At 32.7% G+C, this 13775-nt stretch overlaps 1 protein-coding gene across 1 annotated transcript; it reads right to left on the reverse strand.

Annotated features, from left to right (window-relative positions):
* Positions 1–5707: 5707 nt before the first annotated feature.
* LOC145627308 (uncharacterized) lies at positions 5708–13677 on the reverse strand. Its single transcript, XM_081679701.1, has 5 exons — positions 13504–13677; positions 10677–10956; positions 7398–7718; positions 7164–7268; positions 5708–7027 (listed from the first exon to the last, which is right to left on the reverse strand). The coding sequence occupies exons 2-5, from the start codon at positions 10716–10718 to the stop codon at positions 6893–6895; spliced, it is 603 nt and encodes a 200-aa protein (XP_081535827.1). The 5' UTR covers positions 10719–10956; positions 13504–13677; the 3' UTR covers positions 5708–6892.
* Positions 13678–13775: the final 98 nt, after the last annotated feature.

Consider the following 13775-nt stretch of genomic DNA (forward strand, 5'->3'; position numbering starts at 1 on the left):
TTTATAAAATCTTCTGTTTTTTTTTTATGATGACAAATTAAATAAATGATGTTTCCTCATTATCAATCATTCCATAATCAAGTGATTACAAAGGGAACAATGATATAGATGATCATAAAAATCACGACAAAAAAGTTTAAGATATCACAAACAGATAAAGTCATACTTTATCAATAATTTTGTAAATATTTTTATTAAAAAAAACATGTTCACAAGAACAAAAACTAAAAATAAAATTAATTTAGTACGAAAATTTTAACTTTTGGTTATTTTAATGGTGGAAAATAATTCCTTGAACAAGTGGGATGTGCTTTGAGTTTATTGTGCTTCTATAAAAATTTGGATGGCGAGGAATTAGTCCCTTCTTATCCCAACTGTATAATCAACTGTCAAATAGTACAACAAATTTGTCCTTACAATTTTCTTGTATCTACTCTCTCATAATTCAAAAGTTCATTTTGACTTATTATTCTACTCTTTGCTTCAAAAATCTATCACATTTATTGTTAAAATAAAAACAAAATACAAGTAGGTTACAATAAAGTTCAAATCACAACCAACAATGGATAAGCTAGAGTATAAGATTTACGTAGAGATAGAAAGAAAGGAAGCTCGCAAAGTCGCAATACATCGATCCTTGTTTCAGGTGAAGTAAACAAGTCCTAGAAAAATGCAAAGCGTTGATAAATTGAAATAATTGCCAACACCGACTCTTGTGTACTCTTTTGCTCCTAAATTTGATCTATAAATAAAAAAAGGTGTTGATCTAATTAGATTGAAAACTAAATTTGAAGAACTTTTCAACAAGTCACTCACCAATTAAATATCAACGAATAACAAGGAAATTATGACGTTTGAAGATGAATTATTGTTATAAGAATTTGTGTTTATTTTCATTTTATTTTAACAAAGCAAAATCCACGTTGACTTGAGTCAGATAATAATTGTATGACTTCAGCAAAATCAAATGATAAATACGATGTTAGAAAGGATAGTTGATTAGCTAAATAAATACTATAAAACCTCATAATAACTTGACATATAATATAATCTTTGTCACCATTGTAATAAAATAACTACAGGAAAAAAGCATATAAATACTAGTGGAAGAATAATCGATTTTAAAGTTTATAAAATAATTTTGTAAGAAGGTTGTCAATTACTTTCTAAATCTACGATGACTTCATCATCATTCTATTACTTTCATAGTTTTATTATTTTTCTTTGGTCCAAGAACACTTGAAAGATTTTATTTTATTATTAGTATTAGTATTTATTTATTAATACCTATAAATGTTTGATTCATGCTTAATGAAATATTTGATAGATCCCTAAAAAAATTAAAAAAAAATAAAAAAATTGATAGAAGGGAAACTAGGAAAATTATTCGCATAATCTGTAGTATATCTTCTTATAATATAACTAGTTTTGTGCCCGTGCGATGCCCGGGTTGTTTATTAAATTTTAAAGAGTACCTGACCTCTTGCCATTGATACCAAATTAGTTAGGAATTGACGTATTTTTGTAACGATTTAAACTTGTAGACATGTAATGACTAATAATAATAATATTGGTGAAAAACATTTCTTGACCCTGTCTGAAATGACTCATGACCCGACCTGATTAACAGGTCTACACACAGTAATAAAATTATATTAGATTGTAAAGTATATTATTTTAATTGATTAGAATATATTATAAACTATGGATGTGGTACATTTTGAACTAATTCCTTCGCTCCAAAAAATAAATTTATATGATAATTGATGAGAGTTATAATCTAATTATTTTTTTTGAATAAAATTATAATTCAATTTGTACATATGAAATATTGGTACTTTATAAAAAATAAAACTCTAAATTAACAATTTTATCCTAAAATTATATCCAAAGTTGATTGAAAATAAAATTCTAAACTAACTTTTTTATTCTACAAATTGAATTCTATATAACTCTATCCTACGTGGCACGACACTTGGCAAAAAGTTGGAACGCCAAGTGTCGCTGTCTCGTCACCTGGCTAAAAGTTTAGCTTTATATATTAGTTATATGATGAGCAATTATATATTGAGGCTTGCAATCTTTACAAGTAGGGATGGCAATCCAGTCCGAACTCGACCCTACTCCGCCCCGATTCGAGGTAAAAAATCCGTTCCGAGTCCGAGAAAAAATTAATCCGAGTTTGACTCCGTTAAGATAATCTGATTACGAGTCGGAGGAGGGTCGGAGTCGGATCCTACGAAAAATCTGAGAAAAAAATCCGACTCCGACAAATGTCCGACTCTGACGCTATTATCCGACTCCGACTCCAATAGATATTGGACTTTTTGTGTGGGTTAAGTTGGCATTGGGCGTGGGTTGCAAAGGCCCAAATAGCCCAATTTCTCAAAGTTATGAAAAAAAAAAACCAGAGTCGGGTCGGATCAAAGTTGGAGGTCGGATATTGAAGTCGGACTCGGAGTCTCGGAGCTTCCTGTCGGGTCGGAGTCAGATTTAGCATAATCCGCTCCGAATCCGACCCGTTGTCATCCCTATTTACAAGTAATATAACAAATAAGGTTGACATATTGTGACCAATCCTATCATTTTTTTTAATTTTTTTTTTAAACAAGAATTTTATAATTTTACTTTCTCCAAAAAGAATATATATTTTACGTGATCATTATAACAATTAAATTACGAAACAAATATATAAGGAGACTTAATTTATATGGAGTATTAATATTTTCATAATTATTCCTATATGGCTATATTAATCCCTATATTGATAGAATTTTGCATTTGTTTATGTACAAAACTACAAATTAATAGTACTTCAATACTCATACGTATACAAAATTGGATTCTCTCTTTTATTTGGAACAAAAGAAAAGTTTCCATGGTGTGAGAAATGCCACTTTCAAAGTTATACAACTGCCCAAATTCCCTAGAGACCCAAGTATTAGAGCACTCATGAAGTCGTGAACCATAACTAAGGCACTATATATGCACACCAAGAATTCAAGCATGCATGTATAGCTGTCAATTTTGTACCCAACCGTACCTTAACACGTGTGAATTGAAGAATTATGCTTGAATGAAGAAAGATGGGGGTTTTCTTAGGGGGTGTCATTTTTTTTTATTTTTTATTTTAGCTTATGATGATACTCGGTTTATTTAAGTGTTTATGTAGAATCTTTATCAGTAATATCTTTAATTAACATTAAGTATAAATTTTAAGGGCTATGTATAACATTTTCCAAATTTTAAAACTGACATTCGAAAACAATGCATTGAAATGTTTATAGCAAGTATCCATATGACTATGTTTGATCTATAAAGAATAAACATTGGTCAAAGGCTCAAAGCAAACTAAAGTAAAGTAATGTCAAAATCAGACTAAACACGTAAGGGACTAAGGGGGGAAAGTTGGGGAATGGGGGTATGAAGAAAGTGAATATCAGATCACACATGATACAATGATAATTTAGTATCCTAAATGTATCAACTCAATCTGTTTGATAGATACAATCTTTACCACTAATTCTACAACGAGCAAAAGTCATAGCCTCATAGGCATCCTAAAATTATGATGAACGAACTCAGTTGGCTTCCCTTGTTTTAAGAAACAGGATCACCAACTTCGGCCTGAAAATTAGAACAATAAAAAGTGTGAAAACAATGAAAACTAGATATAATTTTTAAACAAGGGATCAATTACCATACAAGTCGAGCAGCATTAGAGCCTTAGAGGGACAATAAGTGCTTTTGTAATCAGAAACTTTGCATCTGTCGTCTAAATTGGTAATGCATCCTGATTGAATAACCTAGTTCGCTGGTAAGTCTTAGGGCCTGTTCTGTTCAGCTTAATTTCAGTTTAGTTCCTGAATTCCTTCTCTAATAAACAGTTCATTTCAGTTTAGTTCAGCCCCAATCAATTCAATTCAGTTCAGTAAATCGAAACAGACCCTTCTTAGCTAATATACAATGAAATATAACTTGGTTTAGCTCATGAAAAGCCGATTCACATTGGTATGGATATAATACGAGCATGAAAAGGGGATAAATATGAAATTTTAATTACTACCTCGGTTAACTATTATTTGCAACAAAGGGGTATTATTTGTGTGATATAAAATATTCCTTTGTTGCAAATAATAGTTAACGGAGGTAGTATAAGAAATAGTTCAAGAAAACCTTATGCTTTGAGAAGCAAGTGTTTTGAGTGAAGTTTATTTCTGAAACATGAAGCTTGCAGTAGAGGCCCTTTTCTTCTCATTTCACCAAGGAATGATTCATGATCCATGAATTAGCCCCAAATTTAGCTTTCTAATTCTCAAGACAAAACAGACTATGTCTGCTTCCAACTGAGGCCTACACATTGAAGCAAGTGAGCACGCAGCCTCGTGTCAAAGATATAACCCAAACACGCACAGCAGTAAACCAACAGCTAACTACTGTTAGTAGGACTCTGTTTGGGACCTGATGTTTTCAAGTCAGGCATTAGTAGATAAGTTAATGCATCTTTAACAATCTCAGGAACTAATCATCCAAGGAAAATATCCCAATTTCAAGTTAAAAGGAATGCATGCCTTAGTTTAGTTCTCTTATATACTGGTACTAAATTGACGGCTGAGCATAATAACTGTATTTCTTCCCTCACTTCAGATATGGCAGTTACTGATAGGATTGGACATGTTAACCTAGTACATGTTCTTCAATCCGGGCAAAACATGCCATGTTTGAAACCAATATTTTCCTCCATCATGCTTCACTGCAGTCAAGCCTGTAATTCTGCATACATTCTCGCTTTAATTTCCTCAGATTCCTGCCATATGATCCCTATGTAACAGCCTCATTCATATTTCACAGTTATTCCCTGCAAATTTTATAGGTTCATGAAAGAACCTCACAACATTAAAAGGGATTCTGATTTGCATGCTTTAATGGGAATTATTGTAAATAAAAAGGAAGATAAAAACAGAGAAAAGATACAGTATTCTGATATCACATACACATACCAACTCAGTTAAGCATGAAAAATCCTTGGATAACAATTTTTAGCAACTACATATGATAAAACACTTTGGTAATCAGATTACCTTCTCATCGAAACAATTCGGAGCAGTGAACTATCCTCACAGCCAAATCACAAAACTCCAGGATTCTGCTAATACATTAAAGACAACAATTAAAGAGACTTTCAGGTGGCTCAAATGGACTGAGATTCAAATGAACATCACAAGTGTCCAAATCAAGTACATCAGATGTGAAGCTTCCATAACAGTGATAGTTCTCTTCCCACGACTATGTGACAATAATGAATCACAACACTAAGAACAATAAATTTAAATAAAAAAAAAAAATTAGCAATCCTGTGAAATTGGTACTGTAGTCCAAGTAACGAAAGAATTGCAACAGAATTTATAACAGCATGAATAAATGTGTGAATGTGTCCACATAAACTATGGAAAAATTCAGCTTATCATGCTGTCCCGTTTTAAGACCATAGACATCAATCTCATCATCTTGGCCTGTGAGCAGTATGACTGAAAACATTTTGGCAGCAAATGTAGTAAAATCAGATGGATACACAAGTAATTTCAGACAGAATGCTCTGAAGATGCTCAGACAAACATTTCGCCTCTATCAGTAGGGGATAGTGTGCTTTGTCACAACGATATAAGTAAATCAATTCACAAAATAACAGCCAAACCAGGGAAAAAAAAAAAAAAAACAAATTAGGAATACAATAATACAGCCATAGAGTACCTTTGCATTAATTATCATTTATCAAATCGTCAGAAAGAGATTATCAAAAAAGGTGCCTTACAATAGTTTATACATCATGGGTATACATTTATTCTCCAAAAACTAAGTGATCTATGTAATAGAAAATAAATATAAGTTCTGTACTAAAAACATTAAAATTAGAAGAAGTCAAAATCAGGAATATAGGCTTGGCTTCTTTTTAATAACACAAACAATTCGAGTTCCACAGCACAGCAGCCGCCACCACTGGGTTCCAGCACTACACTTATTCACATTTACAATTAAGGAATCTGTACAAGTATTCACGTCTTCAACAGGTAATATGTATTCATTAATACATGCAAACCTTCATAGGGTTACTGATCACATGAAAGAGGAAGGTTGTTTCCCACAAACTTAGCAAGAGGAGGCAACTATGAACACGACTACTATAAATGAAGGGTTTAAAAAGGTATTTGTTAAACCCTTTTGAGGATGATAAGTTGATAACAGAAGCAGCAATTCTACTCCATTGATGAATCTGCCAAAGCATATGCCCTTGCTCCTTGGCGTTGGCAGCAACAGGATTGGCACTGATGTTATTATACTAAGCACAGTTCCTATCAGCTAATGACCACAGGTCTACAAAGCATAAATGATCTTTTATAGCATCAAGGCATAAACCCAGACTCTGAACATATGCTACATAAGCTGATACTCCAGTGATTTTGGCCTTCAAGCTCCTTCAATCTCAAAAGAAGGGTATAAGACACAGCTATTCATTCATCCATGCCGGCTGACCAAATTGAACCACTACTCTATCAAGAGCTGATACTCCAGTAATTTTCAGTTCAGGTAATTATGCTCAAGTACAAGACCAACAAGATCAATAACTCATATATATGCCAGTGAGGCAGGGTCAGGAGAGGCCAAGATGTACGCAGCCTCCTGCTTCTAGCCAAAGACTATTTGAGAAGCTGTATGAGATAGACTTTTTGCAGGGAAGCTGATCTGCATCCTCGAGATCCGTGAAGGAAATATAGAAAAGACCATTCCTTCTCAATATAGTGTGACCTGATAGCAATATTGTATAAGATCGTCGTCCTTTTCCATATCCTGCTGAATTATCAGAAGTAAATTATCCAATCTTCCAGGTCTTTGTTTACCTAACTCGGAATAACAAAGATACTGGAACCAAACAGAGTCCCTTTTCCTTTAGACCTGCATAGCTGATATCTTTCCCAATATAACCTGAATGTGGTACTTCTCCAGTCTGGTTAGAGGTATTTTGTTTTTCCTGAAGAATAGAAATGCCAGAAAATATTTAGTTAAGTGAAATATTAAAGAAGTGAAGAACGTCCACATTGTTTGGCACAAATGCAGACCAATGCAGGCAATACATTTGAAACAATTCCTAAATAGTTGTATTATACCTGAAAAAGGCTAAAAAAGTCATGCTTCCCTTGTTGCACTGGTGGTAAAATGTTCAAACCACCTGTCTCTTGTAATTTTATTTGCAATTTTTCCAAGTCTTCAGCCTGAATTACAAAAACATTGATTTAGTATCAAGGGAAGTTGACAGGAAACCTTAAGAAATATCAAGAAAACTTTACACTAAGGCAACAAACTATGGGTTTGCAGGGATTAACATGAGAGCTACTCCTTACCTCAGAATTACAAACAGGAGAAATTGCAGTGTCCTCCAGTTCAGGATCAATATAAGTTGCCAGAATCTTTCTCCTTTTAGCAACAGACCTAGCTGACGCAACACGATCATCATTATTCATGTTCATCTTTTTTACCAAAACAGCAGCACCAGAAAATATGGAAGAGTTTTCAGAACCAGAACAGGTAACAGTATCCTCCACATTACTGATAGCTATGGAGTTGTCGAAGTATGAAGACCAACCACTATCTTCAGAAGAAACCTCATGTCCATCACCAGAAAAATTAGATTTGTTCTTGTGGTTTGTGGAGCTCATAGAATCCTCCATTAAATCACCAAGTTCCAATAAAGCAGTTAGAAGGTTTTGAAGACTAATGCAAAAGCAGAGGAAAAAAAAAAGGCTTAAAAGGTTATTCAAGTTTGCCCAAACTGCTAAGGGTTGAGTTCTTTTATAGAAGCATTAAATAAATTTTAATTTAAGTTTTCCAAAAAGATATTCCACGTTTCATTTCTAGAGCTTGCCTTCCACTCCAACAAAATTAAGGCATGGAAATGGGAAAGTCATCTAAAAAGACTTGGTAAAATATCATGTCATCCACCCCATCACCAAGTCAATATCTCACGTGGGAAGCATATTCTACAAGATAACATTAATCCATGGAAACAATTGTTCAAAATTATAAATTTTAAAACTATATAAAAAAAAAAATTTAAATTATAACCATAATATGATATCGCAGTCCTAAGAAAACAAGTAATTGTCACATTATTTCAGAAAAATCCTTCAAAGATTTATAGTTAAATGATGTTGTTGTCTATTTTTTTTTTCCCCTTATAAAGTTGATATTGTTAAACGGCTTTTCAAAATTAATAGATGAAAAGCACATAAGAGGGACCATAGAATTCTTTCAAAAAAAAAAAAAAAGGACCATAGAATAAGAGAAAATAAGAATGCCAGGAAACAAGCTATATATACTTGACAATTTGACATCAAGCGGGTGAGATAACACCATTGGCCATCAAACATATCCAGTGCAACCAGTGAATACATTATGTGGCGCAACTATTTACCTTTCAACAACCATAATGTAAAGCACAGAACAAAAAAAAAAAAATCTAGAAGTGGCATCTTACCCTCTACCAGTGTATAGGACTATACAAGTGCACACATGAATATGGTATCACTTATAAATTTAATACTGTATAAATTCTAAGCAGTCATTCTAATTCTACTTCCTAGGTTTTAATTAAAAAAAAAAAAAAAAAAAAAAAAAAAAAAAAAAAAAAAAAAAACATACTCAACAGTTATTCTATTGTCAAGATGAGCTAATTTAGTTGCCCTCGGCAGCCAGGTAAGTGTACGCCTATTAGAGATGTCAAACCACATTATTTTTTGGCAACTCATAGAAAACATATTTGACCCCTATATTTGAACAGGATAATTTCAGCAGGTGCAAATAAACGACTATGTCTGAAAACTTGAAAAGTGTTTTGATAAGCATAAATGATAAACAATCTGAATTATTTAATAAGCATTTGGTATAATAGTGGCCATGAATCCTGATTAACTCTTATATTAATATTATTTCAGATCCTCCAAATCTTTAGCTGAAGAGTTCAGCATAGTTTAGGCAATATGCTTATCAGCTTCTAAGAAAATTCAAATATCCCATTTTGACCAACCCTATTAAAGTGCATATTAAAACATCCAGAATGATATTACATTGATTTTCAGCACGTAGTACGGTAGTAGTCGTGGAAAACCATGAATGCCAGAAATAAAGAGATGGAATACTAAGCTTGAGATAATTCGGAACTTGTTCAGCAAGGATAATAAACATTATACTAATCAAATTTGACCAAAATATTTTAAGTAATCAATTTTTATTTGACTCATTATATAATAATTTGCATATACTTATGTAGAAGAATTTTATTTAATATGGCCTAATGATGGGGGCTCAAGCTGGTCCTAACAAACTCCTGATAATCAGACACTGAAATGTTTGACAAAAAACAGCTTACTTCCTTGTAGCCACTGAACTACAACCATCCTAGTCTCTGTCCTACCAACATTACTCGCCCATGACCATACCTAGCTAGGTAATGCTGGTACACATCATTAGAGAGGCTCAATATTTCATTAACTACCAACTATTGTCAAACAATCACTTTGTTCTGGTGAGTAGTGAGACTTGTGACTGACTCATGGGAAACACAACAGAAGCATTAAAAGCAATAGCTTCAAGTTGAGCTAGGATCATAATTCATAAATATTTGAATTAATTTTAAATCAAGGTAAATTTTCTAATCACAAAGAAACATATCATTTGTCAAACATAAGAGCAAAAAGTTATTCTGAATCCGCATATTTGAAATTTACACAAAATCTTCATTTATATATAACAGAAAAGAAATCCATTTGTCAAATACTACGAGATATGAAATTTACACAAAATCTTCATTAATATATAACGGAAACATATCATTTATATGAAATTTACACAAAATCTTCATTTATATAATTTTAAATCAAGGTAAATTTTAAAATCACAAAGAAACATATCATTTGTTAAACATGAGAGCAAAAAGTTATTCTGAATCCGCATAATTGAAATTTACACAAAATCTTCATTTATATATAACAGAAAAGAAATCCATTTGTCAAATACTACGAGATATGAAATTTACACAAAATCTTCATTTATATATAACAGAAAAGAAATCTATAATTTTGTTGCAACACAAATCATCAGAGTTGCAGTCAAAGATCATGAGAGGTCAAGTCCATATTCATATATTGGCAACCAGATTGACAGAGCCTCTAGATTTAGCCGCAAATTTTACTCTCAAATATTATTTTCTTCGAATTTTCACATATTCCAATTGACTAATCAATCATGCAACATTCACATATGATTCCCTTGAAGAAAGATTCCAAATACAATACAATTCCTATGTGGATTGTCTTCCATTATTTTATAACATTCGCGCACGTTTCATTCCTCATGCCTGACTCTCCCACCTGTCATTAACCTGCTCCTTGCTCATTCTATATAAAGCCTTTATTAAATGTCTATGTTTGACCAGAAGTAAGGTACTACCTGATCCATGCCATGACAACACTTTCACAAATGATTTATTTTGAAGATTCTAACCATACAATTAAAAATAAAACAAAAACAAAATTTATATATAAATGCATAAGGTATGATAGGAGACTCACCTGCCGCCTACATTAGGATATATGAGGACATCCTCTCTACTTAACATAGAATACCTTCGCATGTTTGAGGAACTGACAAATTAGTAAAAGCCACATAGAGGTATGTTCATGGTTGTCAATAACCACAACATGGGGAAGTGAAATTGAACTCCTTGGTGGGCTTCCAATCAAGCAGTAGGATTGCTTTCATACTCAGTACACTACATCGTGCTGTCTTGCTTATCTTTTACTTTGCGTCCAAGGAATGCATACCTTGTAGAGAGTCATTCAAGGGATGACATCATTTCGTGATGACAAAGCGCATCAACATTCCCACACGTGCATGCAGATGTTTCTGTAGCATAGGACAGCAGATTGTATACTGATCAACTTACAAAAAAAAAAAAAAAACATATATATTGCGAGGAAAATACAAACTAACATGAAAGTAAAGAGAGCTTGTTCAGCATGGATAGCAGAGAATATTCCTAACCCCCCCCCCCCCCCCCCCAAATGCGCAACTCTCTCTCCCAATTGGGTTCCTTACTTACAACAGACAAATCTTCCAAGCATTTAAATCAAACTAGATAGAACTGTAAAAGGTAAAGACAGCAGACTGCAGCAAAACGAATAATACATCATTAGACTCATAATCTCTTATGTTGAGGATAAAATGAATAACTACATTCACCAAAACTTAGTCATTGATGTCAACAACTGAAGGTGAAGGACTTTGTTGTGCATTTGGGACACAGGAAAGTTGCTAATGACTATAATTTTTTGCAATAAGATACTTTTGAGGATCTCAAGATTTCAACCTACCACAATCATGTAGTCAGCAGAGTAATACAAACAAAAGACAAAACAAGAGTTCCTCAAAATACCATTTCATATTGACAGCAATAATAATACTAATGATGCTAGCATGTAACATGTCTACTTCGGGAAATTTATTGCTCAAACACAAATTGACAAAATATATCCCAGATAATCTCTTAGCTAAAGAGCTACGGTGAACAAAGTACAAGTGTATTGAATAACTGATAACTGATAAGATGTATCCCAGATTCGGGATAGTCCTCCAGTGGCTCCAATCCCTCATTACTTAATATAATATCAGTCAAACTACCAGGGAATATTTACATATAATGTACACAGAGAGAGAGTGAGGGAGGGAAAAAAGTTTCAAAAATCAGCTAAAATTAATATTGTTGCAGCAGTCATCGCCATTTGTCTTTGTCAAGGTGCGTACGTAATTGCGTAACGTACACCTCATATAGTCAATATTTTAGTGTAAATTGAATTTCATGCTTCAAAAGACGAAAAATCTTCGTTAGAAAGAGATTAATAGTATGTAAAATTAAACAGTATAACATGAGGTGTGCATAAGATAAGATATTAAAATAGTGGAGAGCTCAACAAGCCTGGTACACATTAATTTTAATATTATAGTATTGATTGAAAAAATTAATGTCCAAAAGACTACCATATGCTCTAAAGAATTGAAAAATCAAAAAGATTTTGGAAGCAGATGTAGCTTTTGGGATCTGTGATCAGTCACACAAATATATAAGAGATTGGAATTCAACCAAAATTTGAAACATTAAAAAATCGGGTTACATTATCAACCCTCAATGAACAAAACTACCAAGAATACTCACATAGTTTGACTGTTAATTCTCTTAGAATAAACATATTGTAATTTAAGAAAGTATTTTTTTAATACCAATACTACTTGAGTCAAAGCATATAATTTCTGTATATTAACATAACCTAAAAGCCAGCAATTAACATTCGAACTCAAAAGCATGTCTTAGTAGTTAGTATTATGAAACAATAAAGGTTAGTGCTTTATTAATGCAAAATTGATCAATAAAGTCATAACCAAACAAAACCTGGAAAATTAGATGCACCTACAACTTCATCACCATCACAACCCAATCTATTGATCGGATGATGGGCGGCTAAATGTATTAGTTCAAGTTCACCCCTAAAGTAAATACATTTTTTCCTCTGTCCCAAAATACATTTCACGCTTTTATTATCCTCTACAAAATACTCCTTGACACTTCTAGTTAAGTAACAAACTAACAACATACTAATTGTAACATTCCTCCGTTCTAATTGTACCATGACACAACTCTACTCTCCATCGGCCTACTCCACTCCTTAAAACTAAAGGACCACGCCGGAAGTAGAAAGAGGGATTTGATCCCTCAACCTCACCAATGGTAAGGAAATGCACCTATGCTCTACCCTAAGCTACTTACACCAACCTATGGAGGCACGGAAACAACTCGGGTCTCAGAAATGAACAACTAAGTCCCAACCATTTCTATGCATTATAATCACGAAAACAATCGAGGTTTCAAAAAACGGCGAAACCTCAGGTCTTAGAAGGTCCCGTGCTTCCTAACCGCCAGCTACCTAAGCAATTCACATATCCTCTAACCGAAATCGGATAAACGTATGCAAATTAACCTCTAATCATACTACATTATTGAAGAGACTAATTTAAAGTCCCCCATTATCAAAATCAACATACATTTTGAGGATCCATTATTTAAATAGGCTTAAGACAGAATGATACTTCCAAGAACCAAAAATTGAGATTTACTAGATTAAAAAAAACGAAGTAGTTTTTAATTTCAATATTTAAACTGTAGTTTCTAATCTTCTTTCAAAGTACACAATTACATGCAATTATTCAAAGGTATAGAAATCAGAAACATAACTACAATGAAGAAACGCTCAATTTCATCAAATTAAATTAATATGAACAAAAATTGATTATTGCAATGCATAAACAATAGTTAGGGTTTTGCAATTTAAAAATAAAAAAAAAATAAATAATAAATAAAAAATCAGGCAAATACAAATGTGAATAATTTTGCGCGCGTACCTTGATCATGGACTAGTAGGGAACAAACCTGAAAATTCTTACTGAGCATATTAATTTATATTTACTGAGCATTCTCATGAAAATCTCATAAAGAATTTCAGACAAAGAGCCGAAAGAGGTTTTTATTATACCTTCTCAAAAATGCTTTCACTTGTTTCAATTTTTTTTTTTTTTTTTTTTTTTTTTTTTTATTTTCAACTTTATTAATCAATATGGTAAGATATAATAAAGTCATTTTGTTTGGGTTTCAACTTTTTATAATTGTTAAGTGT

This window comes from Chenopodium album, chromosome 4, assembly GCF_948465745.1.
Source record: "Chenopodium album chromosome 4, dcCheAlbu1.1, whole genome shotgun sequence".
NCBI classification, from domain to species: Eukaryota; Viridiplantae; Streptophyta; class Magnoliopsida; order Caryophyllales; family Amaranthaceae; genus Chenopodium; species Chenopodium album.